At 51.4% G+C, this 27453-nt stretch overlaps 1 protein-coding gene and 1 long non-coding RNA gene across 10 annotated transcripts in view; one reads left to right on the top strand and one right to left on the bottom strand.

Moving 5' to 3' along the window:
- FLOT2 (flotillin 2) overlaps window positions 1–20555 on the top strand; it is a 31558-nt gene extending 11003 nt beyond the window's left edge. For 4 of the 9 annotated variants that reach the window (XM_037880858.2, XM_043531004.1, XM_037880860.2 and 1 more), the window contains exons 3-11: window positions 4644–4734; window positions 12400–12523; window positions 12934–13052; window positions 13560–13673; window positions 13780–13899; window positions 15417–15631; window positions 15894–16077; window positions 16394–16543; window positions 17055–20555. In XM_037880858.2, the coding sequence (XP_037736786.1) occupies window positions 4644–4734; window positions 12400–12523; window positions 12934–13052; window positions 13560–13673; window positions 13780–13899; window positions 15417–15631; window positions 15894–16077; window positions 16394–16543; window positions 17055–17093 (1156 nt within the window). In that variant the 3' untranslated portion in view covers window positions 17094–20555. Of the gene's footprint in view, window positions 1–2367; window positions 2459–4643; window positions 4735–12399; window positions 12524–12933; window positions 13053–13559; window positions 13674–13779; window positions 13900–15416; window positions 15632–15893; window positions 16078–16393; window positions 16544–17054 lie in introns of those variants that run through there. The other 5 variants (XM_037880859.2, XM_043531006.1, XM_037880861.1 and 2 more) reach the window with 3 other exon arrangements.
- A 4564-nt stretch (window positions 20556–25119) lies between these two features.
- Window positions 25120–26345, bottom strand: LOC119563900. Its single transcript, XR_005222678.2, has 3 exons — window positions 25833–26345; window positions 25538–25712; window positions 25120–25269 (listed from the first exon to the last, which is right to left on the bottom strand). It is a non-coding gene; the product is annotated as an uncharacterized LOC119563900 (long non-coding RNA).
- Between the last annotated feature and the right edge of the window lie 1108 nt (window positions 26346–27453).

The following is a 27453-nucleotide window of genomic DNA, read 5'->3' as shown; positions in this document are numbered from 1 at the left end:
TCTTCTCCTCTTACTCAAGTCTATTTTCCTAAAGGTATGCAGCCCTCTGTAGTTTCAAAAACTAACCGTTACTTTGGGATTGGGCCCAAATTTCTGTTTAAAACCAAGGGATTTCCTCTCTCTCCCCAATCCCAGCCATGCGTTTTGCTTGCTGTTTGTTATTGCTTCAGTCTCTGAACTAACATGCTGTGATAGTAACTGCTTAGTCTGCAGGTCCATGGGAATGTCACAATAAGTAACACAGTCGTAACATCCAACTGTGTGGGGTTCCTCCGCACTTATAAGAATTAATAGGGAAAAGGAGAAAGACGAGACTTTTTGGTTTTGCAATAAGAGTGAAGGCCAAATGGTTATAGTTAACCTGCACTGGCTGGCCTCATCACTTGTTCTCTCTTCTGATGTTTTGCCACTGTCAGATGTAGTTAGCATGTTGCTGTCCTCGCTGTGCACCTCCATCGTAATAGAAATGACACATTATCTTAGATGCCCTTCGCTTCGGGATAGCTCCGGGCCACTTGGCTTGTGGGCATAGGAAGCTCTCATCTGATGCTGTTTGCAGATGATTCACACCACCTGTACAGGTCTCCCTTTTGGTGGCTGCCACACTAGGCTGTTACAGTGCCAGGCACTATAGCACTCCAACCGCATGTCGACTAATGCTTGCGTTTTAACAGACTTTCTAGTAGCGCTCGTGTCGGTTGGGAGAATGAAGAAAAGCCCAGCTGTGGTATGCAGCACAGGAGAACTGATGCTTATGGTATGGTGGTTTTTCAGTGGTGTCAGGCTTCTCCCCTACACGGCTTCGGAAGCCTGACACCATGTGAGCGTTGGGAGAATAGTTACACTTTGAACAGATGGCTCCTGTCCTTTGTGTTTAAATGGTTCCCTTTTTAAGTTGCTTGAGAAAGCCCAAAGAGAGGGTCTGACAAATCATTTGCAGAAGGAATAGACTTATTCAAGAGATCTGAGAATTTGTCTAAAGAGTTAAAATGTGGGGTGGCTGGAGGGCAGGGAGAGATGGTAATTTACTAAATGTTTGTACGCTAGTTAGTACAATGGGGCCTTTTGGTGTTGCCACAATATAAATGTTAATCAAAAGTCTGGTCTACCAGGTCATTCATTACAAGAGGTGCCTAGGCTTAGGCTATGTCAACACTGCACTCTCATCAGTAAAACTTTTGTCGGTCATGGGTGTGAAAAAAACACACCCCTGCCCAATGAAAAGCACAGGTGTGGACAGCGCTCGCCGACAAGGGTACCCCTCCTAATTGGAGGTGGTTTTATTTTGTTGGCAGGAGAGCTCTCTCCTGGTGACAAAGACCAGCTACGCTGCATACCTTACAGCTGCACCGCTGTAATGTGTGCAGTGTAGACATAGCTTTAATTACACACATTATAGAGAGCTCAGAGGCACCTTACCAGGCATGCCAAGACTTGAGTGGAGGATTTGATTCTTCTTTCAAGAGCCAATGACCTCCTGAGTAACTCTTAAGTGCAGTGTAAGTAATGAAGCTTCCTGCATTCCCATTTGCCCAAGAGAATGAGACTTTCCTTCTCTTGAACTAGAAAATCTCCCCAGGAGGACCAGTCAGAAGGGAAAGCCAGAACAGCTGCAGATATTGCACAGTTGTCGGAGTGAAGCCCTGCTGGTTCTGAACAGGGAAGATGAAGTAATATTTAGTGCTGGTCAGAAAACAGAATGTCCATCCCATAGAAAATTTTGAGGTTTCATAAAACATTTCATCCTGATTCAGGACAAAAATTAACAGCCTTGGAAATATTCTGTGAACAGAAATTCTGAAATTTCAAATGTGGAGGCCTGGAATGGAATGTTTCAGCACATTGGGGGCAGGCTGTTGTCAATTTCACTTTCTCCTGGCCCCCAGAAAATGAAACTGACAAGAGCCTTCCAGGTGGGGACTGTCACTTCATGTTCATAGTGGAAAATTGAATTTTTTGGCAAAATTGAAAATTCCCTGAAAAAAAGAATTGATTTTGCAAAAAGGGCACTGACAGAAAATTCCTGAACAGCTGTAACAGCAATGTCCAGGTGGCAGGAAGCTTTTGTTTTGCAGAATATCTAAATGCAGGGTTCACAGCCAAAATTACAGAGCAAACCATGTTGCGTTTATACAATCTAAATAAAGCTACTAGGCAGTGGCAATGCCCCCGCCCCCAGGCAGAGAGAGACTGGGCTGTGTCTCTGCCCGGCAGTGTTAGCGACTCAGGAGTGGGCAGCGGGAGACGTGGAAAGTGATGGGGGAAAATTAAAACCTGAAAGTCCCGTCTGTCCTTTGCGTTGTGTCGATTATTCTCTGGTAACTGCTTTGTGTATTTGCTATCCTACCCTTATTTATCGCTGCTCAGACTGTCTTTGGAGGTTATGACCATCCTCTGTCGCTGTGAGAATATTGAGACGTCGGAGGGGGTCCCACTGTACGTAACAGGGGTTGCACAGGTAATAACCCACCAGCTTCCTAACATTGTGTCTAACCTTCTTCTCTCCCTTCCATTTTGTGCAACAGCAGCAGCAGGATAACATAAACACTAACTTTTCCTCTAGTGGGACAACAACTACATCTCAACACCCTCCTCTTTTGCCCCCTTCTCTGGTGTTTGCCTTCTGGTGCACTCCATAGCTCTGTAGGTAATGTAGAGAGATGCTGCTGACGTATTCCAAATTCAGGGCCAGGCTGGCTCCTTTCAATAATGCTGCAGACATTCCCTCTTTCCTATGAGGGCACTGTCCTCATCGTGTGCCATGTGAGAACACGGGCCTCCAACACTACATGTCAATCGCAAACCAAACCCAGGTCAGGCTTATTTGAGATGGGAGAGGCAAATTGTGATGTAGAGGTTTTTTTGTTCAAGTCAAAGCTGTGTGTGGAAAATTCCTAATGTGACCGGCTCATTGACTTGTTCCCAAACTTGTGCTGTGAGATTAAACCAAGTCCTTCTATTCCCCACATGGCGGTAATACCCACCTTGAATGTTGTTGTGTTTTAAAAGCACAGTATGGAAAGAGCCCATCTTGTTTTGCTTCACATTTGACTGATGTTTTTATGGCGTCTAAAGCATCTGTGTAAGTGCTTATTATTTATCAGTGAGTTTCTTTCCACTGGGCTGAATCTTGGTCCGCTCCAAGGGCTCATGTACGCTAAAGCTACAGCAGAATCGAGGACTCATTACCATATTTGTTATAGTTCATAGCATAGATAGGACAATTAAGTGTTCCCTAACACAACTACAGCCCTGTATTAACTGTTAAGTATAGCTATAAACTGGCCTGGCAGAGATACCCAGTTGTATGTACTGTACAGCAGGATCTGTGTAATCAGCTCCCATGCCTGCATGCCAGTTTAATTAGGGTGATTGCAGAGCGCAGACTCAGTGCAGTACATTTGAATGATTTCACAGAATGGTAAAGTGGCCTGTTCAGTGGATACTGCTGCCTACTCATATCTCATGCTTGTGAACTGATGTTCGCTGACATAAACCCTCTGACCTGTGCCTCTTTGATTTGATTCAGAGCTGGTTTGTAGTGGCTGCTAGCCAAGTCATACTTACTCTCCTATAATTGTTTCAAAATTCCAATGCCTTTTATTATATGTATCTGCATAGGAGTCTGGGGCGTGCACACAGCTCTATGGTTCTATCTAACTCCTGACAGGCAGCGTCCTCTGTTCTTCCAATCACTGACCTTCACCCTCCTACGCACAGGGCTCTGCCAATGTACTTTGGTCCTAACTAGCAGGACTCCAATGCAAGGAATGAAGAGGAAAAAGGATTGGATTGATACAGCCCAATAGCTTAAAATTCCTGTTTGTTTAGCTGATACTGAAAAGTAGCCGTGGCCCTAGAGGGCCAAGGGCTCTCCATTTCCATAAGCTTTGAGTCACTGAGGAAATGGGAGACTGCTGGGATGCCTGGAGCTGCCCTGAAGCAACAACCTACATCTGGATTAGAATTCCCAAGCTCATACCCAAAGTGGGGTGGCTCTCAGTCCTGGGTTTCATATCCTGATTACCAGGACATTAGTTATTTAAAAAATCAGCTCCTGTCTTGGACAGTGAGACTGGGAAGGATGACTACAGGCCAGGATGTGTTTAAAATGTACTTATGACTCTTCTCTGAGCTCTTTTCCTAGAGTACTACTTGATGAATGTCTGAGCCTATGGGGTCTGCACAGGTATTGTGGTATCTGTGTAGCTACTCCAGTTAGAGAGATGAAATCTGGCCTAGTGTTCTCAATGTGATACTGTACTTTTAAAACTAGTGACACTGACCAAGCAGATCATATGCTACCTTTTTATTGGGCAATTTGTAATATACAAACTTTCGGATAGAGGGGTCTTTGCGGGTTAGCCTGTAACCTGCTAGTTAACTCAGTAAAAGGGAGGGGGTCACATTATCTTGTTCAGTCTGGCTTCCCGGCCTTTCTCTGTTTAGAAGATGTCTAAGCATTATTTGAAAATCTTACTTCCTTGGCCAAAATGACCTCTCTAATTATGAACCGCGTCACTGGACAGCATCCTTTACATTACCTGTAAGGAGTGTGGCAGGTAGCCTAGGGCAGGAGGTAGAGGGGAAACACTGACAGTGTGTTACCTGGAAACGTGCAAATGTTCTACGTTTTTTGGCAGGATTTCCCTAGAGATAATGACGTTACAGCCCAGGTGCGAGGACGTAGAGACGGCGGAGGGGGTAGCTTTAACTGTCACAGGTGTGGCACAGGTACAGTAACTCCAAAACATCATTTCAGGAATGCATGCCTCTAACCTACCTCCTAATTTTTTCCTCTTAAAAGGTTGCTGTAGTCCAGGAACAGAGGTTATCTGCTCTGCAATGAATTCTTGTATGACAACAACGCTGTCCCTGTTGTCAGTTCATACGACAGCATGTCCATGGAGTGAGGGAGGGATGTGACTTCTCCCACCCTCCACAGAATCATTGCTTCTTTTCCAATGTTCTGTCTCATTCATTCATGCAGCATGAGGTGTATATTGATGACGTGACCTACTTCCAAAAGCTGTAACGTACCACAGTGCCCCTTGAGCTCTATCTGTCATTTCCCAGAACTGAACCATTTTGTTCTGAAATCACATCCTGTTGCTTTGCATTTCCTACAAATGTAAGTAGCAAATGGCCTTAAACCCGTGAAAGTCTACTGCCTTGTTCTAAAGTGGGAGTGCGGAATGTCGTCTTTATAACAAACATGAGCGCACTGGCATTTCCAGACTGTCATGCGCAGCAGAATGCGTGTATGCAAGCCCCAGTCATCAAATGATAACCTGTATCCGCACTGATGCTTCAGAGAGTATAGTCGTGGTTAGAACACAGGACTGGGGGTCAGCAGATCTCTTCCAGGCGTTCTGTATGGCAGGCCAGTTAACCACTATGTGGCTGTCTCTCTAAAATAGGAATGGTACTGAACTACCTTTCAGGGGACAGCAAATTAATTCATTAACATCTGGAAAAACTCTGAGAACTTCAGATGGAAAGTGCTAACACAGTGTAAACTGTTGTTGTTGGTTCTTATATGTAGTCTTAACAAATCATTAATTTCCACTTGACTGCTAACATGTTCACATAACCACAAAATTTCTTGCATATTGGGCCAAAGTGAGGACCAAATGCAGGTAGTTGTGCACTTCACATTGTGGTTTCATATATCCAGAGACTCTCTTCTGTTTTCATAAACGCTGTCTAAGTAGCCAGCCCTCACTCTGATCTAATTCTGCAGCATTCTTTCCTAGGAAACCCTGATTGCCAGGGGCTTTACTGTGGCAATAGTATAATGGAGAGCTGACTATGATACCAACTGATTCAGCGTTTGCTATGACACGTGCTGCTGAATGTCCCATTTTAAAATCCAATGCAGAGCTCACTTGATTTATTTTGTATCCTCTCATAAGACTCATTGCTCTTTGCTGCCAAAAACAAGAACCCCAATAACAAATGTGTTGCTGTCCTCTGGATCAAGAATTAATTTTAAGGATTTGTAACTATTTGGGGTATAATTGTAAAGGAATCCACTGGTCACATGTAGCTCATATAGGTTTTAAGCATGGGGTGGGGAGACCTACAAAATAAGACAAATATTTCCATAACTTTATGAAGTTCCATTAGAAAGGCTTTTAAAGTAAATCAACTTATTTCCTTTGTGTTGCATTGTTCCACTGCGGTATTGTACTAGTGCATGAAGATAGAAAATGACACTGACAAGAAACCAAAGTGGAACTGACTAGTTTGTTTGCCTTCTCCAAGGCATGCAGCAAGCAAACAAAGGATCTTACTCCGGAAAAGTCTGATGCTTTGTTTTGATGCTCTGAAGTGTTTGTAACATAAATAAGGACACGCTTCAAAAAGAATGTCCCTGGGCAGTGACCCTTTATCACTTGGTAGCACATCACTTCCTGTGTCAGTGGGGTGCTTTGGGATACACTGGTATTGGCAGTATTGCTCTGTACCTCTACACTAAACCCTGCAGCTGGCTGGCTTGTGCCTTTGCTCGTTTAATGCCAGTTTGACCTGGGTCTGGGCAATACTGATTGGCTAAAATGGGACTCTTTTTGCAGAGGCGTTTCGAATTCATGCCTGCTGAAAATTCCTTTAAGTGTTTGAATGGTATTTGAAAAAAATCACATGCTGTGGCTGTGCCCTATGTGACAGGCTGGAGGTATGTGGGGGTCAAATCGTAAACTCCATTTGGTGTTATGATGCCATTTGGACTGTAAACTTCCTGTCACTTATGTATAGTGACCTCCATCCAAGACATGCTGGGAAAACGAGTCTGGTCTTGACAGGGGCAGTCTTTTCTGGGCACCGTGCTTTGCTAGGGGGTGGGACACCTCCTAGAGGGTCCTCCGCTCTAAATGGTGGTTCTGTACAGGAACAATAGGTTTGCTGCCAGGAGGACTCACTACACACCAACCTAAACAGGCAGCTGGGACAGCTGCAGTTTCTCCACTTGACCAGTTAAGAGGAGAGACTTCAGTTAAGGAGGGGGTTCTGTGAGCTCAGAGGCCTTGTGACCGTTGCATTCAAAAAACAAGGCCAAGCTGGCAGGAAGAGATGCCTGGCCTAAGGATGCTAACACCAAAGCCAGGCCGCACAGGAGTGGTGAGATCGAACTGGGGGGTTGAATATAGTGTTTCCATAAATCTGTAACCCTTCGCTTTTTAAGAATCCACTGTTAGTGGTTACAGAGATTCTTTGGTTGAGCTGGTGTTCCTTGCTTTACTGCCATGTCATCCATGCAACCAGAGCTCCCACAGCCAGGTGGACCCTGGGGAAACCTGTCTAAGTGGGGGGCTGAGGCACTGGTTCCAGGGTCAAGGCAGCTGGACTGCAGGGTCCCTCTACCCAAGAGGGGTGTCAGATATGATGTCCATCTCTGGGAGTGCACCTGAGATCCAGAGCTAAGAGCAGTGTCCCAGTGCTGAAGCACAAGGGATTCAGTGCCTCGATTGCGCTGAAATGGCTCTTTTATGAAGGGAAGCTGTTGGAAGACACACAGCGGCGGCTGATCTTGGTTCGTGCTGTGCATTCTGCTGCCGAGTCTGTACAACTGTTTGTGGTATTTGCAAGACTCCTGGTCTGAAGCCCAGGCTGAATGCGCTAAGACAGCTGACTTGTGCAGGGACTCTGCATTGCATGGCCCGTGCGACCCCCTCTTGTGTGACAACCACAGATTGCTCTCTTGGAAAAAAGGCAATCTCACAGCTGGAGTACTGCATGCAGGTCTGGACAGTCCATCTCAAAAAGGATATATTAAACTTGGAAAAGGTACAGAGAAGAGCAACAAAAATGATTAAGGGTATGGAACAGCTTCTATATGAGGAGATTAAAAAGACTTGGACTGGTCAGTTTAGAAAAGAGACGACCAAGGGGGAGTATGATCAAGTCTATACAGTCATTAATGATGTGGAGAAAGTAAACAAGGAATTGTTGTTTTACCCCTTCATGTAACAGAAGAACCAGGGCTCACCCAATGAAATTAATAGTTGGTGGGTGTAAAACAAACACAAGGAAGTATTTCTTCACACAATCACAGTTTCCCTTGGAACTTGTTGCCAGGGGATGTTGTGAAGGCCGAAAGTATAACTGGGTTCAAAAAAGAATTAGTCATTCAGGACAGGTCGGTCAATGGCTGTTAGCCGAGATGGTCAGAGACACAACCCAGGCTCCAGTTGCCACTAAACCTCCAAATGCCAGAAGTTGGGACTGGACAACAAAGGATGGATCACTCAATAATTGCCTTGTTGTGTTCATTCCCTCTGAAGCATCCAGCACTGGCCACTGATGGAAGACAGGATACTGATCTAGATGGACCATTGGTCCAACTCAGTATGTCATTTTCATATTCTTATGACTCCAAGATCACTTTCTTGAGTGGTATCAGCTAATTTAGACCCCATCATTTTGTACATGCAGTTGGAATTGTTTTCCAACATGCATTACTTTTCATTTCTCAACGTTGAATTTCATCTGCCGTTTTCTTGCCCGGTCGCCCAGTGTAGTGAGATCTCTTTGTAACTCTTCACAGTCAGCTTTGGACTTAACTATCCTGAGTAATTTAGAACTGTCTGCAAACTTTGCCACCTCCCTACTTACCCCCTTTTCCAGATCATTTATGATTAGATGTAAGGGTCGTTTCAGAGCACTGCAATGCCCTTTCCTCTCCCAGCACTAAGTCTGCACCCTCTGCCTGGGCAGTGTGCTTGTTATACAGACAGAACTGCACAGGATCGTTTCAGGGGACAAGACAAGATGTCACGTTTATTATAACACAATTTGATTTATGACCAATAACTAATATCTAATACCTATGTATATACACCGCCCTCCCCCCTTCCCCCCAACATGTTCTGCAGCTGCTGTATAGTTATCAGTCCTGAATGTAGCTTGGGTTCGTAGCTTGTGGCGGCTAACTGGCCAGGAAAGCCGGGCACAAGGAAGGGCTGGGTCTCTGTTGGGTGCACACCGATGCCCTTCCATGTTGGCAGCAGAGTGTTACCCTCCAAAGTCTTCCATCTCACCCATCCTTTTTGTAGGCTTTAGTTTGAATCCAGAGTCTATAGGTCTTGCTGTGTCACGCTGCCTCTGGGTCCGGTGTGATTGATCACCCGTCTATTGCAGACATGACTTTCAGCCTGGGACCTGGCTTTGATGTTTCTTCAGTTGTACTTTTGTTCTTTTCTTTTGAGGGTGGACTCTTCTTGCTTTGTCAGGGCTGTTGTCTGCACCTTCAGCCGTTGGTGTTTACACTTTATTTCATCAGGACAGGCTGGGGCTGGAAGTTGAGTCCATCATCCATACATACCTTATTCACACATCTAAACTACACTAACAAGATTACAGCAGGGTTTTGCAAAAATGGAGTTAGCATTTTAAAATGGAGTTTGGGAGAAGTTAAAATGGAGTTTGGGTTACAACATGGGCAAGTGTAAGGAATGGCAAACAGTGAACAGAAGTTACAATATAGACAAGTACAATGAATGACCGTGAGCAGAAGTTACAATGTTGAAGCAGTGCAAGTTTCAGTGATTTAAGCAGCAATTGGATTGAAAGTGAAACTCAATTAGCCAGTTATTGGGGTACCTGGCTTATGAATGAATGTAGTTTCATTCATAAAACTTTACTTATGAAGTTATATCAATTGAGTGAACAATTAAAAACAATTTCATTGGTCAGTTCTACATGCTGAAGCCCTGAACGTTGCTCCCCTAGGTGGTAGGGTGAGACATCTAGGAAAACACATCCGAGAACTTCTGCATCTGCGCCCCGGAAGTGCTTCGTGCAGTGCTTTGAAATTGTTGGAGGACTCTCAGCCTCAGGGCAGTGTCAGAATCTTGGGCAGTGGTAGCCGAATCCATCCTCCTTGCGGTGCTGTGAATGTGGCAGCGCTGCCGAGAGACACGGCCAGCAGGGTTTTGTTTCCCCTAATGGAATGAGGCCCCCCACCGCAAGATGGCTCAATTCAAGGAGCCAGAGCAACCTGCCAGCTGCTCAAGAGTCACCTCTAAGTAGCATGAGAGGGTGCAGATGGCACGAGCTCTCCTCTGTGCAGTGGCAGCCTGTGACGCATCCCGGGGTACCCAGGGCTGCGAGGCACCTTGCTACCACCTGCCCTTGGCGTGAGGAAGCCTTGTCTGTTTGGTTGTGGATCAGCTCCCTGACTCCACCAGCCAGGCCGCACTCTGTGCAGGTTAGCAGTAGGCACACACCATCCCCAGAGCGCCCAGAGGGGGAGCACCCAGCCCCTGATCCACTGAACACTCAGAGTCCCTACTCCCAAAGGAACAGTACACACCACTTACTACTGTTCACCCAGGATCACTGGTCCCCTTAACACATAGCACATAGATCTCTTCATAGTGAACACAACACGTTTATTATGGAAGAGCAGAGATTCAAATGACAGAAAGTAATTACACTGGAGACATGGTTACATATACAAGAGAATCATAACAGGCTTGCTAGTGGGGAAACGTAACTCACGAGACATTTCCCAGTCTCCCACAGGACAGCTCGCTCCACGTCCTTTTCCCAGCGTTTTCAGCCAGGATGGCTGTGTGCTTGTTATACCCCGCCCTTCATAAGATCAAGCTCACTGGCAACTTGTCTTCACTGCCTGAAGGATGGAAGAGCATCTCTCTGCACCCCCCAGATATACTAGCCCAGACCTTTGATCTTCACCTGAAAAGAGCATCCCCCCACCTTCCATTTACCGCTTCCTGTTTATTTCCTTCTGAAATCTCCACAAGCTCTTCATTAACATTTGACTCGGTGTGCTAATAGACCTGTTTTGTAAGACACACAATGGTCCTCTGGGAGAGATGGCTCCCCCTCCGCCCTGCAGAAGCCTGTTTCCAGGCACACTGCCTTTGCGTGACCTGCCTTTAACTAGCAGGCCTAGAGAACGTCATTTTTAGAATATTACATAACTCCCGAATCTTTTTCCTACCTCCATCAGTGATTTTTGTGAGCATTTGACACAGGCTTTCAGGAGAGACCTTACCTGGCATTCTTTCAGTGAACCCCGGGGATCCCTATACCACTGTGTACCCCTGTGCCCTCTGCTAGTTGGCATCAGGAGATCCCTGGGTCACATAACCCATGGAAACTTCAGGTCACAGCATGCAATGCTTTACCTTAGTAATCAGCAGTGGGCACTCAGATTAAGATGGAGCATAGCATGTTGGGATCTGCATTTTCCATGAGCTGCAGCTCTCTGTTAACAAAAGGCAGCTGCATGCTAGATTAATAGAACTCCACGGCCACGCCGTTAGCACTGAGTGGCAGCAGCTGCAGCGTGTGCTGGGGTCTCCACAGGGTAACGTACTCCGTAAGGTTTGAATTTAAACTAAGTTTATCTTAAAAGAGCATGTCCCATACCAAGAGAACCATCTCGGAGCCCGGCGGGTATATGGATCTTGGATTATCTTAATGGAAAAGCTGCTGGGAGTTGAAAGTTGTTGTGTTTTACTGCAGAGAGATTGCAAGAGAGCTTGACCTGACCAGTGACCTTGTCATGATGATTCCTTGGTCAGACCCACTTCCCCCAGGGGCCTCCAGGGGTGACTGTACCCTTTGGGGAGACGACGGTCTCGTCTCCCAGTAGTGAGCTGGACTGCCATGACAGGCTGAGCTCCCCATCTGAGCCGCTTGCAGGCTTGGCTGGCAAACTTCCTGTGATGGGCAGGGTCAGAGCCCAGCAGACCCTGTGTCTGATGGCCCGCCCCGGGTGCCGTTTCTCATTTGGAACGTGACTTGGAACGTTGATTTCCAAGTGCTCCTTGGACAAGTCTGGGTTTTTCTCATTCTCCGGCGTTTGTGTTTGTGGAAGGAGTAGCCCTAGCGAGGGAAGAGCGAGAAGCAGGAAGGTAATTAAATGTGCATTGTACGTTGCTCCTTGGGTAAACCTCTCTCTCATGTATTTTGGTATCTGCATGGTAATGGTGGCCTTGGTCAGGTCACCTCTGCAATATTTTTCACCTGTTAGGTTTGATTGGGTACTGTTGGCGTGCGCACTGGACCAGCTTCTGGCATTGGCCAGTGGAGTCACCTACCATCGCTGGCGCTGACGTGGAGGTAACTGCAGCGATCCACCCTGCAGAGGTCAGCTGTAGTCATGGGTTTGGAGAGGTCTCTGCCTCTGCTCTCCATCTCTGCTCACTCTGCAGCAGCCATTCTGTAGCAGCAATGACTGCCAGTGCTCAATCAGTTGTGTGTCCTGCACTCTTGCTGTTGGTGTTAATGAAATAGCCAGGCCCCCTGGAGTGCTTGTAGCTTGGGAGGACCTGACAGCCTGGCGGCAGGGCTGCTGCTGTTGCTGAGTGCCTGTCTTCCTCTAGACTGACCTTTATCTCACTGTGTTTCCTCTCCTCTCTCCAGGTGAAAATAATGACCGAGAGCGAGCTGCTGGCTGTGGCTTGTGAGCAGTTCTTGGGGAAGAACGTCCAAGACATTAAGAACGTGGTCCTTCAAACGCTGGAGGGGCATCTGCGATCCATCCTAGGTGTGGTGCAAGTAACCCTGCCACTGACGTCCCAGTAGCCAGCGCCTTGAACGGCGTTTCCCCTCTGTGTGTACAGCTCTTGGTGGCTGCTTCCCTCGCTGCCCTCTGGGTACTAGAGAAACAAGCTAAGCTTTTCAGCATCACCCTGAACAACTGCTTTTCATAGTCGGAGTTTCTGGCGTCTTCCTCGTCATGTGAGAGTGTGAAATGGAGATGTAGGCAGGCCTGGCGAAGCCTGGGCAAATGTTTGTGCTGTCACATCCAAACCTGGCCCCCTTTTCCGAGCTCTTCAACAGCCAGGAGATAACTTGGGGCCTGTTCGTCCCCTGGTACCTCCTAGGCTTACTGCCCACCTCTGTGCTTTCCCCATTGTTCGTGCGATAGCGCTTTGGCTTTGTTTCCTTTTCCAGGCACCCTGACAGTTGAGCAGATCTATCAGGACAGGGATCAGTTTGCCAAGCTGGTGCGGGAGGTGGCAGCTCCAGACGTGGGCCGCATGGGCATCGAGATCCTGAGCTTTACCATCAAGGTACAGACGGGCAAAGGGAACCCCACAGCTGGACAAGGAGAACCCACTGGGCCAATTGGCAATGCTTATGGGGCAGTAACCTATCGGTCCTGACTTCTTTGGAAAGGTCTCTGTAGGATTTACAGTCTGCCTGTGCCCTGCTAGAGTTTCCATAACAGCAGCTACAGACTGGTATAAAATATGGGCCATACATTCAGTTCTCTGTTTGCAAAGTGCTGGAATTCAGCACCCCACCAGGGCCGGCTCTGTAAACATAGCTGCAGTTCCCCTATCGTGTGGGAGTCACAAGGGCATTGCACAGAGAGCTCCTCTGCCTCCTCAGCATGGTAACCTTCCCCCTTTTGCATCTCTTCAGTTCCCAGGCGGGCTGGCAAGGCAGGTTTGCATATCCTGGAGCGAAGCGGCTGCTTTGTTGTTGTGAGCACTAGGTGCTCTGGGAAGAAGGGGTGGGGGTCTGGGATGGAATGACTTGCGGTAGATGATTTTGAAGTATCTCCCTCTGTCTAGGATGTGTACGATAAGGTGGAATATCTAAGCTCTCTGGGTAAGACTCAAACAGCCGTTGTTCAGAGAGATGCCGACATTGGTGTGGCAGAGGCTGAGCGAGATGCCGGCATTCGGGTACGTTCAGCAGCAGTCCCCCAAAGGGAGTGTCATCCTTCAGCTGCTTGCCAAGGCTGCTGATGTCCTCGCGTGTCTGAGTGTGTGGTGTGATTCCTTCCTGCAGGAGGCCGAGTGCAAGAGGGAAATGCTGGATGTCAAGTTCATGTCAGACACTAAAACGGCCGATTCCAAACGGGCCTTTGAGATGCAGAAGGCTGCCTTCAGCCAGGAGATTAACATTAAGGTGAGAGCGTCCTGCTTCCCCCTGGCTGGACTTCTGACTTGGAGATCAATAGCAGTGGGTTCTTTCTGGCTGCCCTTCTCTGGGGTCTGTGGTTAGTCATCTTCTCTCCCTTTTTACACTGATAAACGCTGAAGATGTCGCTTGTCAACCAGATTTGTAGACTCTACATTCCAGGTTAGTTGCAGTATTGGCAAATCCTTTGAGTAAGAAACCATAGGTTCCCCAGGCCTGGCAGCTCTGCGGATGTGTTGGATGCTTAGGGCGATGTGTTCTGCCTCAGAAGGGAGGAAGAGAAATGCTCAGAGCACCTGAACTGGCTGGTTCATTAGCCACGAGGTGCAAGAAGAGGTGGGGTCAGTTTCCCAGTTAGACAAGTGCTGCCTTAGCCTGAGGTTTCCCAAGTGGAATCCAACTGGCCCTGATGTGTTCTGTGCTTGTCAGCCACTAGCTCCTGGAAGGGAGGGGGACAAGGGGCTGGGCACATGGGGACAAAAAGCTGTGGAGAAAGTCTGAGCAAAGCTGGGCAGTCGCTGGCCCAGCAGAGTTCTGAGTGCTCCTCGCAGCACGTTCCTCCCCTCCCGTATCGGGGGGCTAGCTGGGACTGGGGGAGAGCGGAGTGGAAGAGTGTTCCAAGGGGCAGGACATGGGCTCCTTCACACCCTGCTTGGGACTAGCTGGTAGGGAGAGCACCTCACTGTGACTCCAGCTCCCAGGATGGGACAGGGAGGATTCCCTTCAAGAGAGAGGGGAGCGTCTGCTTGATTTCCCAAGAGAGCAGTTACCTCTTCTCTTCTCTGCAGGCTCTTACACCTCTCAGGCCGAGGCCACTCTCTGGGCGGTGAGGCATTTGCAGGTCATCCTGTCTCCTCTCCGCCAAGGTCCTTCTGCTTCCCTTGCTGGTGAAGGCAGCAATGTCAATCTGTCACTGGGTCAGCGGCCAAGCTTTTCTGTTCAGTTAGGGTTAAGGGTGGGCACGAAGAGCCTTTGTAAATGGACAAGTGGGTCAGGGCTGGAAATCCTGAAGTGACTTTGTGTTCTCAGTTGCAATAGCAAGGGAAGAACAATGCTGCTGATCTCCTCAGAGCCAGGTTCAGAGCTCCTGCTCCCACTACAGATGCAGACATCGCAAACTCCTAAAATAGCCCAGGGAGCTGTATTCCTTCCCCATACTGGGGAAAGCGAGGGCAGCAGCTGCTGCAAGGGGAAACTGTCACCTCTAGAGCTTGCTGACTGGGTGAGTGAGTGAGGTTGGGAGAAAGTCTGGAATCAGGTGACCTTTGAGAAGGGGGGAGCGCTGCGCTCCAGCCATCCATTAATCCCTGGTGCTGGGGCAGTCACTTGAGCTCTGGGGTTGTCTAGATCAGGATATCCAGCGTCCTAGGAGGCAGATAGCACAAGGAGGGGTTCCCCTTCTTCATGCCTCTGAGGTCTCAGCTAGGCTTGGGCAGGCAGAACTAACAGCTTTGTAAGCTAAGCCTTTGGAGTCCCGGCTGTGCGCTGTCCCTCTCTGTGTACAGACTGCCGAAGCCCAGCTGGCCTATGAGCTGCAGGGTGCCCGGGAGCAGCAGAAGATCCGCCAGGAGGAGATTGAGATCGAGGTGGTGCAGCGCAGGAAGCAGATTGACGTTGAGGAGAAGGAGATCATCCGGATGGACAAGGAGCTGACAGCCACCATCAAGCGGCCGGCAGAGGCCGAGGCACACCGGATGCAGCAGATTGCCGAGGGCGAGAAGTGAGTGGCCCAGCGGATACAGGTGCGCAAACTCAGTCTGGCAGCATGCGAAGAGCCTGAGTTGCACGGGAGCAAATGTAGCTACCTTTGAGTTGAACCCTGCACTGGGAGCAGTGGGGGTCCCAGCATGCTGAGCCTGGCCCAGGGGGCTCTCGAGGGCCCTTCCGAGCCCTACTGTACAGAAGCCCTGCCGTCCACAGCAGCGCATTGCTAAGGAGCGGGACTCTGGGCTTTTTCCAAGCAGGGGTTGTTTCCTTTCCAGGGTGAAGCAGGTTCTCATTGCACAGGCCGAAGCAGAGAAGATCCGCAAGATTGGTGAGGCAGAGGCCTCTGTCATCGAAGCCATCGGGAAAGCAGACGCGGAGAAAATGAAGCTGAAGGCAGAGGCTTACCAGCAGTACGGTGACGCGGCCAAGATGGCTTTGGTGCTGGATGCTCTGCCCCAGGTGAGACGCTCAAGCGCCAGTCGCTGAGCCAGCCTCTCTGCAGGGAGGGGGCTGTGGGAAAGGTCAGTGAAAGGTTTGGATCTGCTGCGCCTGTGAATCGCACCCAGCACTGTGCCAGCGCCTGGTGGCTAAGTCCTGGGCCAGATTGGGTGCTCAGAGCCTTCCTGCAGTCAGGCACCAATGGGGACATGCTTGCAGGTGCACTTTCATACCTGAACCTTTTTGAAGTCTGGCCAGCAAGTTTGCAAGCAGCCCCCTCCTGCTGGAAATGAAGGTCCCTGGTTCATTCTGATCTCCTTCCTCTGCGCCTCCACAGATTGCTGCCAAGGTGGCCGCTCCGCTGGCTAAAGTGGACGAGATTGTTATCCTCAGCGGCGACAATAACAAGGTGACGTCTGATCTGAACCGTCTGCTGGCTGAGATCCCCGCATCTGTGCATGCCCTCACTGGCGTCGATCTGTCCAAGGTGAGCTGGGACCAGCGGGGCTGTCACATGGAGAGCTGAGGCCTCTTCCCACTTCAGGGGACCTGCCCTTAGCTTTCTTTGTGGTTTTATTACATATCCACAGCACCGGTTAGAAACCCCTTCGATCCTACCCCTCCCTACACCCTTTGAATGTTATCGGACTGAGGAAGCTTTCCACTGCTCTGACCAACATTGCTTGGGGGGTCACTGTGCAGAGTTGGTGGCCCCACACTCCTGGCCAAGTCATGGCTGCAGTTCCTGGAAGGGAACAAGGGAGATCCCTTCCCATGATGTGCTGTGGGGGCAGAAGGGGGCTTTCAATGTGCCCTCCACCTCTCAAAGCTCAAACCTGTGTCCCTGATATCTTCCCCTCTCCCTGACGGCTTTCTCCCCGTCGTCCCCAGCCTTTGTTCTGGCTGCAGAGTCTCAGCCCGAGAGCCTGGGGCTGGCTCTCTCACCTTCCGCGTCCCACTGCAACGCTCTTAACAGCTTCTCTCCTCCCACCCTGCAGATCCCCCTGATCCAGAAAGCCACGGGAGCCCAGGCATGAGGCCGCCAGTCCAAAGCTAGTGATGACAACTCCCCGTTATGCACTCTTACTTCAACTGCCTTTAACACTTGGGAAATCCTTTTATATCAGAGACAATTGGAAGTTCATTTTTAAGCTCTGGTGCCTTATTTTGTAGGACCAGAATGATGCATGTTAAATTGGTCTCTTTTTCTTAAGGGGAATTTATTTTGTAAGTTTAATTGTGTGTTGTATTAGTCTGGAGTATCGATTTGAATCCTCGGTTATAATTGGCAGCTTGTCTGGTCTTGCAATCTTGGTGCCTTGAAGTTCTCTGTCCTCTGTTTGGAGCTCGGGGCAGAGAGGCCGAGAGGGGTGAGCTGGAAGCCCGGGGGCTCAGGGAGGATTCACTGGGGCAGTGAGGAGCGTGGATGGAGGGGTTTGCAAACTTCTTCCTTAGGGCAGAAGCCTGTTTCTGTAGCGCTCTCGGTGCGTGGAGCTGCTGGAAGAGAACCCTGAGCAGGGCGTCCTCTTGTCTGCCCGAGTTACAAACGTGATTTAGCGAGTCCCATGTCCTTTCGCTCACAACTGCTTTTGTGGTCACCCGCTGGCTGGCCTCCCCTGTACATTACCCCCAGGGCATGCAAAGCATAGCAAGATTGCCCTGAGCCAAGCTCCCAGGACCACTCTGAGTTCTGAAGGGCCCAGTCCAGGCTAGGGGTTGAGAGAGGAGCCACCCTCGGGCGACTTCTTACTCAATGCATGAGTCCTATCAGAGCCTGCTGAGATCTGCCCAGCCAACTGCATTGTCAGGGTGCAGGTCTCAGGGCCTGCCTGTGGCCATGCCATGCTGCCGCATACGTGGGACGTAATCCGGGGGCCACGGTTCCTCCACTGCTTGATTCAGTCTCAGAACGTAGCTGCTGAGTGGCTACAGCGAGTTCTCTCGGCAGATCTCCGCTCAGGGCCTGCCTGAGAGCAGCCAGAGCCCTGGGGCCAAGTGTGGGATGAGCACGGCTCTGGGAGCGCCCCTTTCTCTCCTGGCTGTTGCCTGCAGTGCACAGTGGCATGGCTGGAAGCGTGGCGAGTACAGGCTCTCTAGTGTGTGTCAGGCAGCTGCCCGCTCCCGTGGGAAAACTGCTTGCAGCCCCACCAGATTGAGTCTGTCAGTCAGCGGCGTGAAGCCAGCCTACTGTCCCAGGTGTGTTGCAGACCCTGCCCTGACGCTGGGAAAGAAACTGCTCCTGTGGGAAGCCAGCTGCCGTTCTGGAAGGGCCACGGAAGTCACGGCTCTGCTGGCTCCCTTTTGTACACAGCCTCTGAACGGCTTCCCTCAGCAGCCGGCAAGGCCCAGCCCAGACACTGCAGGGGGCAGTGTAGCCCCTTGGCTTCCTTCATCTGGGCCCTGAGGTGCAGCCTGCAGGGGCACTGGGTTGCGGAAGGTTTGATCTGGCTGGAGCTGTGCTTGCTGGGGCCTGTGCTCTCCAGGCTGAGGATGGCGGGTAGCCAGGGTGCCGGTGTCCCCGCGGCCCGGACACTGCAGTTGTTAAAATGCCGGAGCTGCTGTCCGTCAGCACTCCTGCTGGTACAGGTGCAACAGTGACTGGCCGTGTAGGCACAGCCAGGGGGCACGAGGAGGGATCTGGGTGTGGTGGGGCTGTAACCCCTCGCCCGGGTGGGGGGTTCCGGGGCTGTAATCCAAACACTGCCTGATTGTTGGTTGTTTTAATTTTGTTGAGCACGTGGCCCAGAGTCCTAGCTCCATCTCCCGCGCTCTCCCTGCCATTCCCCCCGGCTGCCCTCCTTTGGCATGGATTGCAGGGGGCAGCTGGCTCTCACAGAAGGACCTGGTCACAGAGGCAGACTGTGCAGCGCCAGCTGTCAGGCGCTGTGGATTTCAGTCCTGGGGGTCCCCTCTGAAGCTGTGTGTAAGGGCACAAAGCACCAGTCGTGCTATGTGGTGGCCGTGGCAGCAGCAGGCGGGAAAGCAGCCGGCCCCTGCTGCAGGCACAGGATGAGTACCGTGTGAGGTGTCACTCGCGTCCCAAAGCTGTTGTAATCCTGGGCTGCTGTGTAGCAGCCTTTCCTGTCCCTTGGTGTGACTGATCCCGCTGCTGTAGGTGCCAAGCTGTGCCAACAGCCACTCTGCTGCTGCCAAAGTGTCTTCTCCTGCCAGTGGTAGCCAAGGCTTTCCTCTTCGTGTCCGTTGCAGTGCCCTCTCTTGCCAGCTCCTCTTCCCCTGGCGGTTTGTCCAGCTCAGGGTGGGCACAGCGGGGCGTGGGTCGCTCCCCCCAGCAGGAGGGCCTCACGCCAGGGCTCCTGGTGCTGCTTGACCTGCCTCGGGGTTGTCTCAATTGTTTTATAGACAGCTAGCCTGCGCGGGTGGTGTGCTGGTCTGAGTGTTCTTGCCCTGGTTGGAGTTGATCTGCGTTATAGGGACCAATCCGGAAGCTTCACAGGCCCAGAGAGGGGTGGGGGATTAAACTAGGGGAAACTGTGCATGGCAGTAGGCCTTGAAAATGCTCTGACCTCCAGTCTCTCACGTTATCGGGTTAGCAAGGACACAGGCACCATGGCCGGCGGGCAAAGGTGCCAAGCCCATCAGCATAACAATAAAGCTGCTGGTGGTGGTGAACTGGGGGGCTCAAGGCCTAGTGCCCACAGGGCCAGTGCCCATTCTCCCCCTGCCCTCAGTCCTCACACACAGCCCCCTGCTGCTCTGCTCCTGGGGCCTGCAGTGTGAATCCTACGCTGAAGTACAGTGCCCGCTTCTGTGACAGCCCCTGGCACATGGACACCAGTTTCTTTCCTTGCCAAAGTCAAACTCCCCAGGTCTGCCGAGGAGACCGTCTACTGCTGCCTGCAGCCAGTTACGTTTCTTCCTCCTCCCTGCCCCGGCTGGGTCAGCACGAGGGGCTCTGGCTGTCTTGTGCGTCCCGTGGAAGACCCTCCCTGCAGAGCAAACCCGTGGCTTTGACGGGGAATGCCCTGGTTTCCCACCATCTGTGTCTTTCCTCAACACTGTTCTGGCCGTGGGGCGGCTTGTGAAAAACTGTCCGAGTTGTGTGCGCTCTGGCAGGCTGCTACCCGTCTCCCTGCAGCTGGGACGGTGCCTCCCTCTTTGGGAGCTGGGGGGTGAGTTCAAGGATGTGACCGGATGTGTAATGTAGAGCTGAAACTGGGTCTGGCCGGATTTCCATGGGGAAACACGAGGAACGAAGGAATGTCCGGCCTGGGGCTGAGGCTAGCTCTGCATCGGGAGGGAGGAGCTAGCTGGACAACAGGAGGGGAAGGGATGGTTTTATCTGCTGGCTTGCGCATATGCCCCAGACACACTACTCTGTATATCTGGAACTAGCTTATTGCGACGGCAGGCCAGGAGCTGACTGCTCTGTAAAGGCTGTTCATATCTGCATGTAAATTGTGCATGCCACCGTGCTGCTGCTATGTTACATACTGTGTAATAAAGAGGCAGCATGACCATGCTGCACTGGCTGTCGGTCATGCCCTGCTCTGACTCCTTCCTTCGCTGTCGCAGGGCAGGTTCCACTTCCCTCAGGGCCCCCAGCAGGCGGAGGGAAGGGTCTGCTTGTCCTGTCCCTCCCACTGAACCCCACAGCTGCTGCTGGAGTTAGCTGGAGGAGCCGGCGGACATAGGCAGTTTGCAGGGGCTGGCCTGCAGGCAGCATTCAAAGGGCCAGCCTTGCCCTGAGAACTGGCCTCATCCCAAGCCTGCTCTGGGACCCACAACTCTTCAGCTGGGCCAGAACTCTCCCTCTTTCTCTCTTATCAGCCCAGGTGGGCAGCCTTGGGCTTCTTGCCAAGCTCACCTGTGTTTCCTACAGGGCAGCACTGCCGGTTTCAAGCTGGGAGCCCAGCCTCATACCAGCTGCTGGTAGCTGGCAGGAGGAAGCCACTGTGGATGGGTGCATCACTGCACCAGAGGGGCCCCAGCTCGCATTTCGCCTCCAAGGCGACCACCTTGGCCAGCCTCGCAGAGTCCATGGCAGAGGTGAGGAGAATCCTGCCACCCTCGGGCCTGGTCCCGTCTCTGACCACTCAGCCACACTGCCCTCCATGTCCAAGTGGATTTACCAGGCTGCTGCCAACAAGCTCATCTTCCCTAGGTGAGTCAGGCAGCGGAGTCTACTGAGCCCAGGGGAAGCATCCCACAGCTCCACCTGCCCCAGGCTGGCGGTGCTGCCTGCCCTTAGCCAGGGCTTCTGCTGCCCCAAAGGGGTAGTTAATCCCTGCTCCAGGCAGCACTGCCGGAGCTCTGACACCAGACAGAGCCTGAGGCTGAAATGGGGGCAGTGCCTGGGGAGAGCTTGGCTGAGGGGCCAGTGCCTGCAGCTGCCAGAGGGCAGTAACAGCAGGGATGTCAGTCCCGCAGCTGGGCCAGGCTGGCAGGAGCCCATCGCACAGCACACTCTGGCCTCTCCTGGGGAACGTGGCTGTTCTGGGCTCTCCTCAGTGCCTAGCCATGGCACATGGAGACCGGGTCTGGCCCACGCTGCTCCCTGCATCAGTGCAGCCTGGCCACAGCACATGCTGGGACCTGCTGGTTGAAGGTGAGGGTAGCTGCCACATGCTGACAAATTAGATGCAATCTCTGGGCTCTTGGCTGGGCAAACAGGCATCCAGCTGCATTGTTCCAGCCACCTACCATCTGCCTGCCCTGAGCCTCAGTCACGTTCGCCCTTCCCGGGAACACATGCTCAGCCCAGTGGGGAGCTGGAGCCGGTTCACACCGGTTTTCGCAAACCAGTTGTTAAATTTTGAAGCCGGTTTAGAACCGGTTGTTAAAGGGGTGGGGAAGCTCAGGCGGGATGGACAAGATGTGGCCCGCGGGACCGTCCTGTCCGTCCCGCCTGAGCTCTCGGCTGGGGAGGCTCCCGTGTGAATTTTTACTGAGCCTTCGGCGGCCCTTTGGCAGCAGGTCCTTCACTCGCTCCGGGTCTTCGGCGGCGGGTCCTTCAGTGCCACCGAAGACCCGGAGGGACTGCAGGACGTGTGGCCGGAGACCCGACGCGAGTGAAGGACCCGGTTCTTGAGCTTCTGGCAGCTCATCACTGGCTCAGCCCTTCTAGAAACTGGGTTTAAAGTGAGTCCCTGTCACTGTACATGGACTGGGGCAGCAGCACCTGCTGTCTGCTTACGCTTCCTGCTCTGGCCAGCTGTCAGTCCTCAAGCTGTGGCCTCTGCAGCCTCTGGGCCCCGCAGTGTCCGGCTAAAGGAGCAGCGTGTGGCAATCGGAAGCTAAAACCGGTAAGTGTTTCTGATTTTCTATCCCTGTCCATTTAGCTACTGCTCTGCCCCACAAGCAATGGGTCCTGGCTGCCCCTGCCTGCCCTGCTCCCCAACGCACCTGCCCCTGCAGCTCACCATGGACGGTCTGCTTGGTCAGGGCATCCCAATCCTGCTAGCCTTACAGTAATGCCTGTGTAGGAGAAACCCTGAAGCAGGGCAGGCCAGGTCACCCTTCCACCTCAGCCAGGACAGGAACATCACGGGCGTGGGGTCAGGGTTGAGAGGAGTGGGAGGAAGAGCCCGGGCTGGGATAGCGGGGGGCACTGGCAGAGCTGCATGTGGAGATATCAGTCGTCTTACAAAACCACTGCGAGGCGTAGGAGGTAAGGACAAAACTTGGCTCCTGCTTGGAAGCCGAGCCAAGATCTGGGTGTCTGGCAGCCCCCTGACTGAGGGACCCTGTAAAGACAAACAGCTGAAGAGTGTGCGTCTGACGCCTGTGGAGCTGCAGATAGTGCAGGGTGGGGACAGTGAAAACTTCCTGAAGTCCAAGCAGAGGCTGAGAGCTGGAGGACCCCTTATCTAGGAGCAAACACATGGGCCTGGGCCCCCAGGCACATCCAGGGAGCAGGGCGTGTGTGCAGGCCAGGTCCTGGGGTCCTGCACCAGAGGCCCCGAGCCCCTCTGGCTGCATCACCGCTGGCCGCGTGTCTTCCCCACCTTGGCCTAGCTCTGGCGCTGCAGCGAAGGGCCCAGCAGTGCCTAGTGGGATTTACAGGCAGCAGGTTTAATACAAACCAGCGAAGTGTTTTCTTCACAAAGTGCACAGTCAGCCTGTGGAACTTGCTGCCAGGGGATGTTGTGAAGGCCAAGACTACAACAGGGGTCCAAAAAGAATTAGATTCGTTCCTAAAGGATGGTCCATCAATGGCTATTGGCCGAGATGGTCAGTAACACAACCCCATGCTCCAGGGTCCCTAAACCTCTGACTGCCAGAAGCTGGGACTGGACGCCTGGGCTGGTCACTCGATAATTGCCCTGTTCTGGTCATTCCCTCTGAAGCATCTGGTGCCAGCCACTGTCAGAAGACAGGACGCTGGGCTAGCTGGAGCACGGGTCTGACCTGAGGAATTAACCCAGGGGGTGGGGGGCTCATTTCTTTGCACACAGAATTGGGGAGGTCAGTAAATCATCAGGTTAAAACAAAATGTTTGTGCTAAATAAAATAAGTAAATAGATCAGTAGGCTAAAAAACCAAACTGTCTCAGCCACCTACACCCAGGAAACTATTTAATATCAACTAAAGAACAAAAATCTAAGTTTCACAAAGGTAAAGATGAGGAAAAGAGGAAGTTAAACCATATGCTGTGCGTGTGGCACCGGAAATGGTTCCTGCGAAGTAACCAAGCGAGTCCAAACCTGTAAGATGCAACGGACAGTACACGCAATAAAATGTGTCATGTATATTTAAAGCTGTAATGAACCCTGCATCCTTCCCCCCCCCCAACCCCCCATGTTTGTCTAATCAACTCAGCATAGAACTGCTGAATGTCAAATAAAGTATGTCAGAAGCAAGAAGCCTGCCAAACAATCAGTGGGGCCCCTGGGTGATTGAGGTGCTAAAGGAAGACAAGGCCATTGCAGAGAAGCAAAATGAATTCTTTGTGTCCATCTTCACCACAGCGAATGTGAGGGCAATTTCCCACACGAGTCCTTTTTAGGTGACAGATCAGAGGAGCTGTCCCAGATTGAGGTGTAAATAGAGGAGGTTTTGGAACAAACTGATCAATTAAACAGTAAGATGTCACCAGAATCAGATGGTATCACCCAAAAGTCCTGGAGGAACTCAGATATGAAATTCATAGAATCGTAGACTTTAAGGTCAGAAGGACCATTACGATCGTCTAGTCCGACCTCCTGCACAACGCAGGCCACAGAATCTCACCCACCCACTCCTGTAACAAACCCCTAACTTATGTCTGAGCTACTGAAGTCCTCAAATCGTGGTTTAAAGACTTCAAGGTGCAGAGAATCCTCCAGCAAGTGACCCGTGCCCCACCCTGCAGAGGAAGGCGAAAACCCCCCAGAAATTGCAGAACTGCTAACTGCGTTATGCAATATATCGCTCAAAGCAGCCTCTGTGCCCGATGCCTGGTGGAAGCAAACATGATGCTGATTTTTTTTAAAAAGTCTCCAGTGGCGATCCTGGCAATTACAGGCTGGTAAGCCAGACTTCAGGACCAGGCAAATGGGTCGAAACTACAGTAAAGAACAAAATTATCAGACACAGAGATTAACATGATTTGTTGTGGAAGAGTCAACACAGCTTTTGTAAAGGGAAATCAGGCCTCACCAATCTATTAGAATTCTTTGAGAGGGTCAACAACCATGTGGACAAGGGGGACCTAGTGGATACAGTGTATTTAGACTTTCAGGAAGCCTTTGACAAGGTCCCACTCTAACGTCTCTTAAGCAAAGTGAGCACTTAAGGGATAAGAGGGAATTATTTTTGTGGATCAGTAACTGGTTAAAAGATAGGAAACAAAGGGTAGGAATAAACGGTCAGTTTTCACAGTGGAGAGAGGTAAATAACAGGGTCCCCTAAGGATCTGTCCTGGGACCAGTGCTGTTCATCATAGTCATAAATGATCTGGAAAAGGGGTAAACAGTGAGATGGCAAAATTTGCAGATGGTACAAACTACTCAAGATAGTTACAAAGCAGACTGTGAAGAGCTACAAATGGATCTCACAAAACAATGACTGGGCAAAAAAACCAGATGAAATTCAATATCAATAAATGCAAAGTAATGCATGTTGCAAAGCACAATCCCAACTATACATAGAAAATGATGGGGTCTAAATGAGCTGTTACCACTCAAGAAAGATCTTGGAGTCATTGTGGAGAGTTCTCTGAAAACATCCCTCAATGTGCAGCGGCCGTCCAAGCGAACAGCGTGTTGGGAATCACTAGGAAAGGGATACATAAGACAAAATATCATAATGCTGCTATATAAATCCATGGTACGCCCACATCCTGAATTCTGCAGGCAGTTCTGGTCACCCCATTTCAAAAAAGATGTATTGGAATTGGAAAGAGTACAAAGAAGGGCAACAAATATTATTGGGGGTCTGGAACAGCTGTCTGAGGAGAGATTAATAAGACTGGGACTCAGAGTAACAGCCGTGTTAGTCTGTATTCGCAAAAAGGAGTATTTGTGGCACCTTAGAGACTAACCAATTTATTTGAGCATGAGCTTTCGTGCGAAGACTGGGACTGTTCACCTTGGAGAAGAGATGGCGATGGGCGGATACGATAGAGGTCTAAAAATCATGGCTCGTGTGCAGAAAGTGAATCAGGAAGTGTTATTTATCCCTTCCATAACACACAAACCAGGGGTCTTGCAATGGAGCTGGTTTAAAATAAACACAAGGAAGTATTTCTTCACACAATCACAGTCAGTCTGTGGAACTTATTGCCAGGGGATGTTGTGAAGGCCAAAAGTAAAATTGGATTAAAAAAAATTACCTACATTCATGGAGGATGGTCCATCAATGGCTATTAGCCAAGCTGGGCAGGGACACAACCCATGCGCCAGCTGCCCCTAAATCTGACTGCTGGAAACTGGGACTGGATGCCAGGGGATGGAGCACTTGATAAATTGCCCTTTTCTGTTCATTCCCTCTGATACATCTGGCACCGGTCACTGTTAGAAGACAGAACACTGGGCTATTGGTCTGACCCAGTGTGGCCATTCTTATGTTGCGGGGAGGCTGGACCTGCCCGGGGGCTCCTGTCTGGTAAGCTAGCACAAGCTGAAAGTCTCCTGGGTGCTGCCAGCTGGTTCCCCCAGGCCAACCCTGCGGGCTGTGGAACGCTGGGACACCTCCCACCCGTCCCAGCTCCTAGGAGAACACAGGAGCCCCAGCAGCCTCCCCACCCCTGTGTTCCCTGCCAGGATCAGAGCAGCTCCAGCCTGGGGTCCTGCTGCAGCCTGGGCAGTGCCGAGATGCTGGCAGGGCTGCTAGGAGAGCACAGGCTCCCACCCAGGTGCCAGGGCAGGGCCCCTGATAAGCAGCAGGCTCTTGCCTATCAGCAACTCCTGCACAGAGCGCCCCATCCAGCCCCTTATCACAGGCCTCACAGGCGAGCGGCTTCTAGGAAGCCTGAGCCCCGCCCCTCGGCCAGGCCAGCAGCCAGGCACGCAGGCCACGCACACGGTGACACCCCAGGTGAGTGCCCCACACATGTTCTACCCAGGGTTCCAGTGGAGGAGCCCCTGCCCTCAGCAGGGTTGAGGTGACACCGCCAGCCACCCTCCCTCCCCCAAGGCTGAGCCCTGCTCTGTGGCGGGGCATGTGGACACATGGACACCGGCATCTGTCCCTCCCCAACCTAGCTGCCACCAGTTATTTGGGTGCTGAGTCCCTCTGAAATAGCCACGTGTTGCTCTGCACCAAGAACAGCCTCTACCACCCCACCCCCACCCCCATTGGCTGTGCCTAGCTTGGCTCCCTGCCTCAGTGGCTCTCCTAAGAGGCATTTGCAAAGGCCCAATGGGAGGGGGGAGCAGAGCAACCCCAGGGGTATGGTCTAATCGCACAAGCCTGGTTCTCAGGCCTGCTGAGTCTGCAGCTTCCTCAGGCAATTTCAGGGGCACACCAGGGAAATGAGCGATGCCTGGCTGGGGTGGGGGTCCCAGAGAGGCACTGCAGGTGTAATGCTGTCACAGGATGGAGCAGATGCCAATGCCTAGACCTGCGGGGATGGGAGCAATCCACGGCAGTGCTGTCTCAGTTACTGACCATCCCTGGATGTGCCTCTGTGGGGCTGGGATGGCCACGGTCAGGGGCAGGGATTGCGCCTGGCTCAGGGGACTCTTCGGTTTGTGCTGTACATATCCTGCTAGTTAATGGAGTTTCCTTTTGGAAAAAAGCAAGACCATTTGGAAGCTGACAACCTCCAAGCTCTGGGCCAGCAGCGGCGCTCTGGTTCCTGCTCAGAGGATCAGGGCCCAGCTTTGTAGCCCTGGGCTGGTTGTTTGGTGGCCCACACATGGAATGAGTTTACAGGGTCTTAGCCCAGCTCCTAGCAGATGGGATGCCATGGCACGAACACCATGGCTATAACCAGCCCTAATTGGAGCTGGGCCC

Source organism: Chelonia mydas, chromosome 17 (assembly GCF_015237465.2).
Source record: "Chelonia mydas isolate rCheMyd1 chromosome 17, rCheMyd1.pri.v2, whole genome shotgun sequence".
Lineage (NCBI taxonomy): Eukaryota > Metazoa > Chordata > Testudines > Cheloniidae > Chelonia > Chelonia mydas.
Note: the sequence above shows the minus strand (reverse complement) of the source record. Positions and strands in the feature narration are given on the sequence as shown.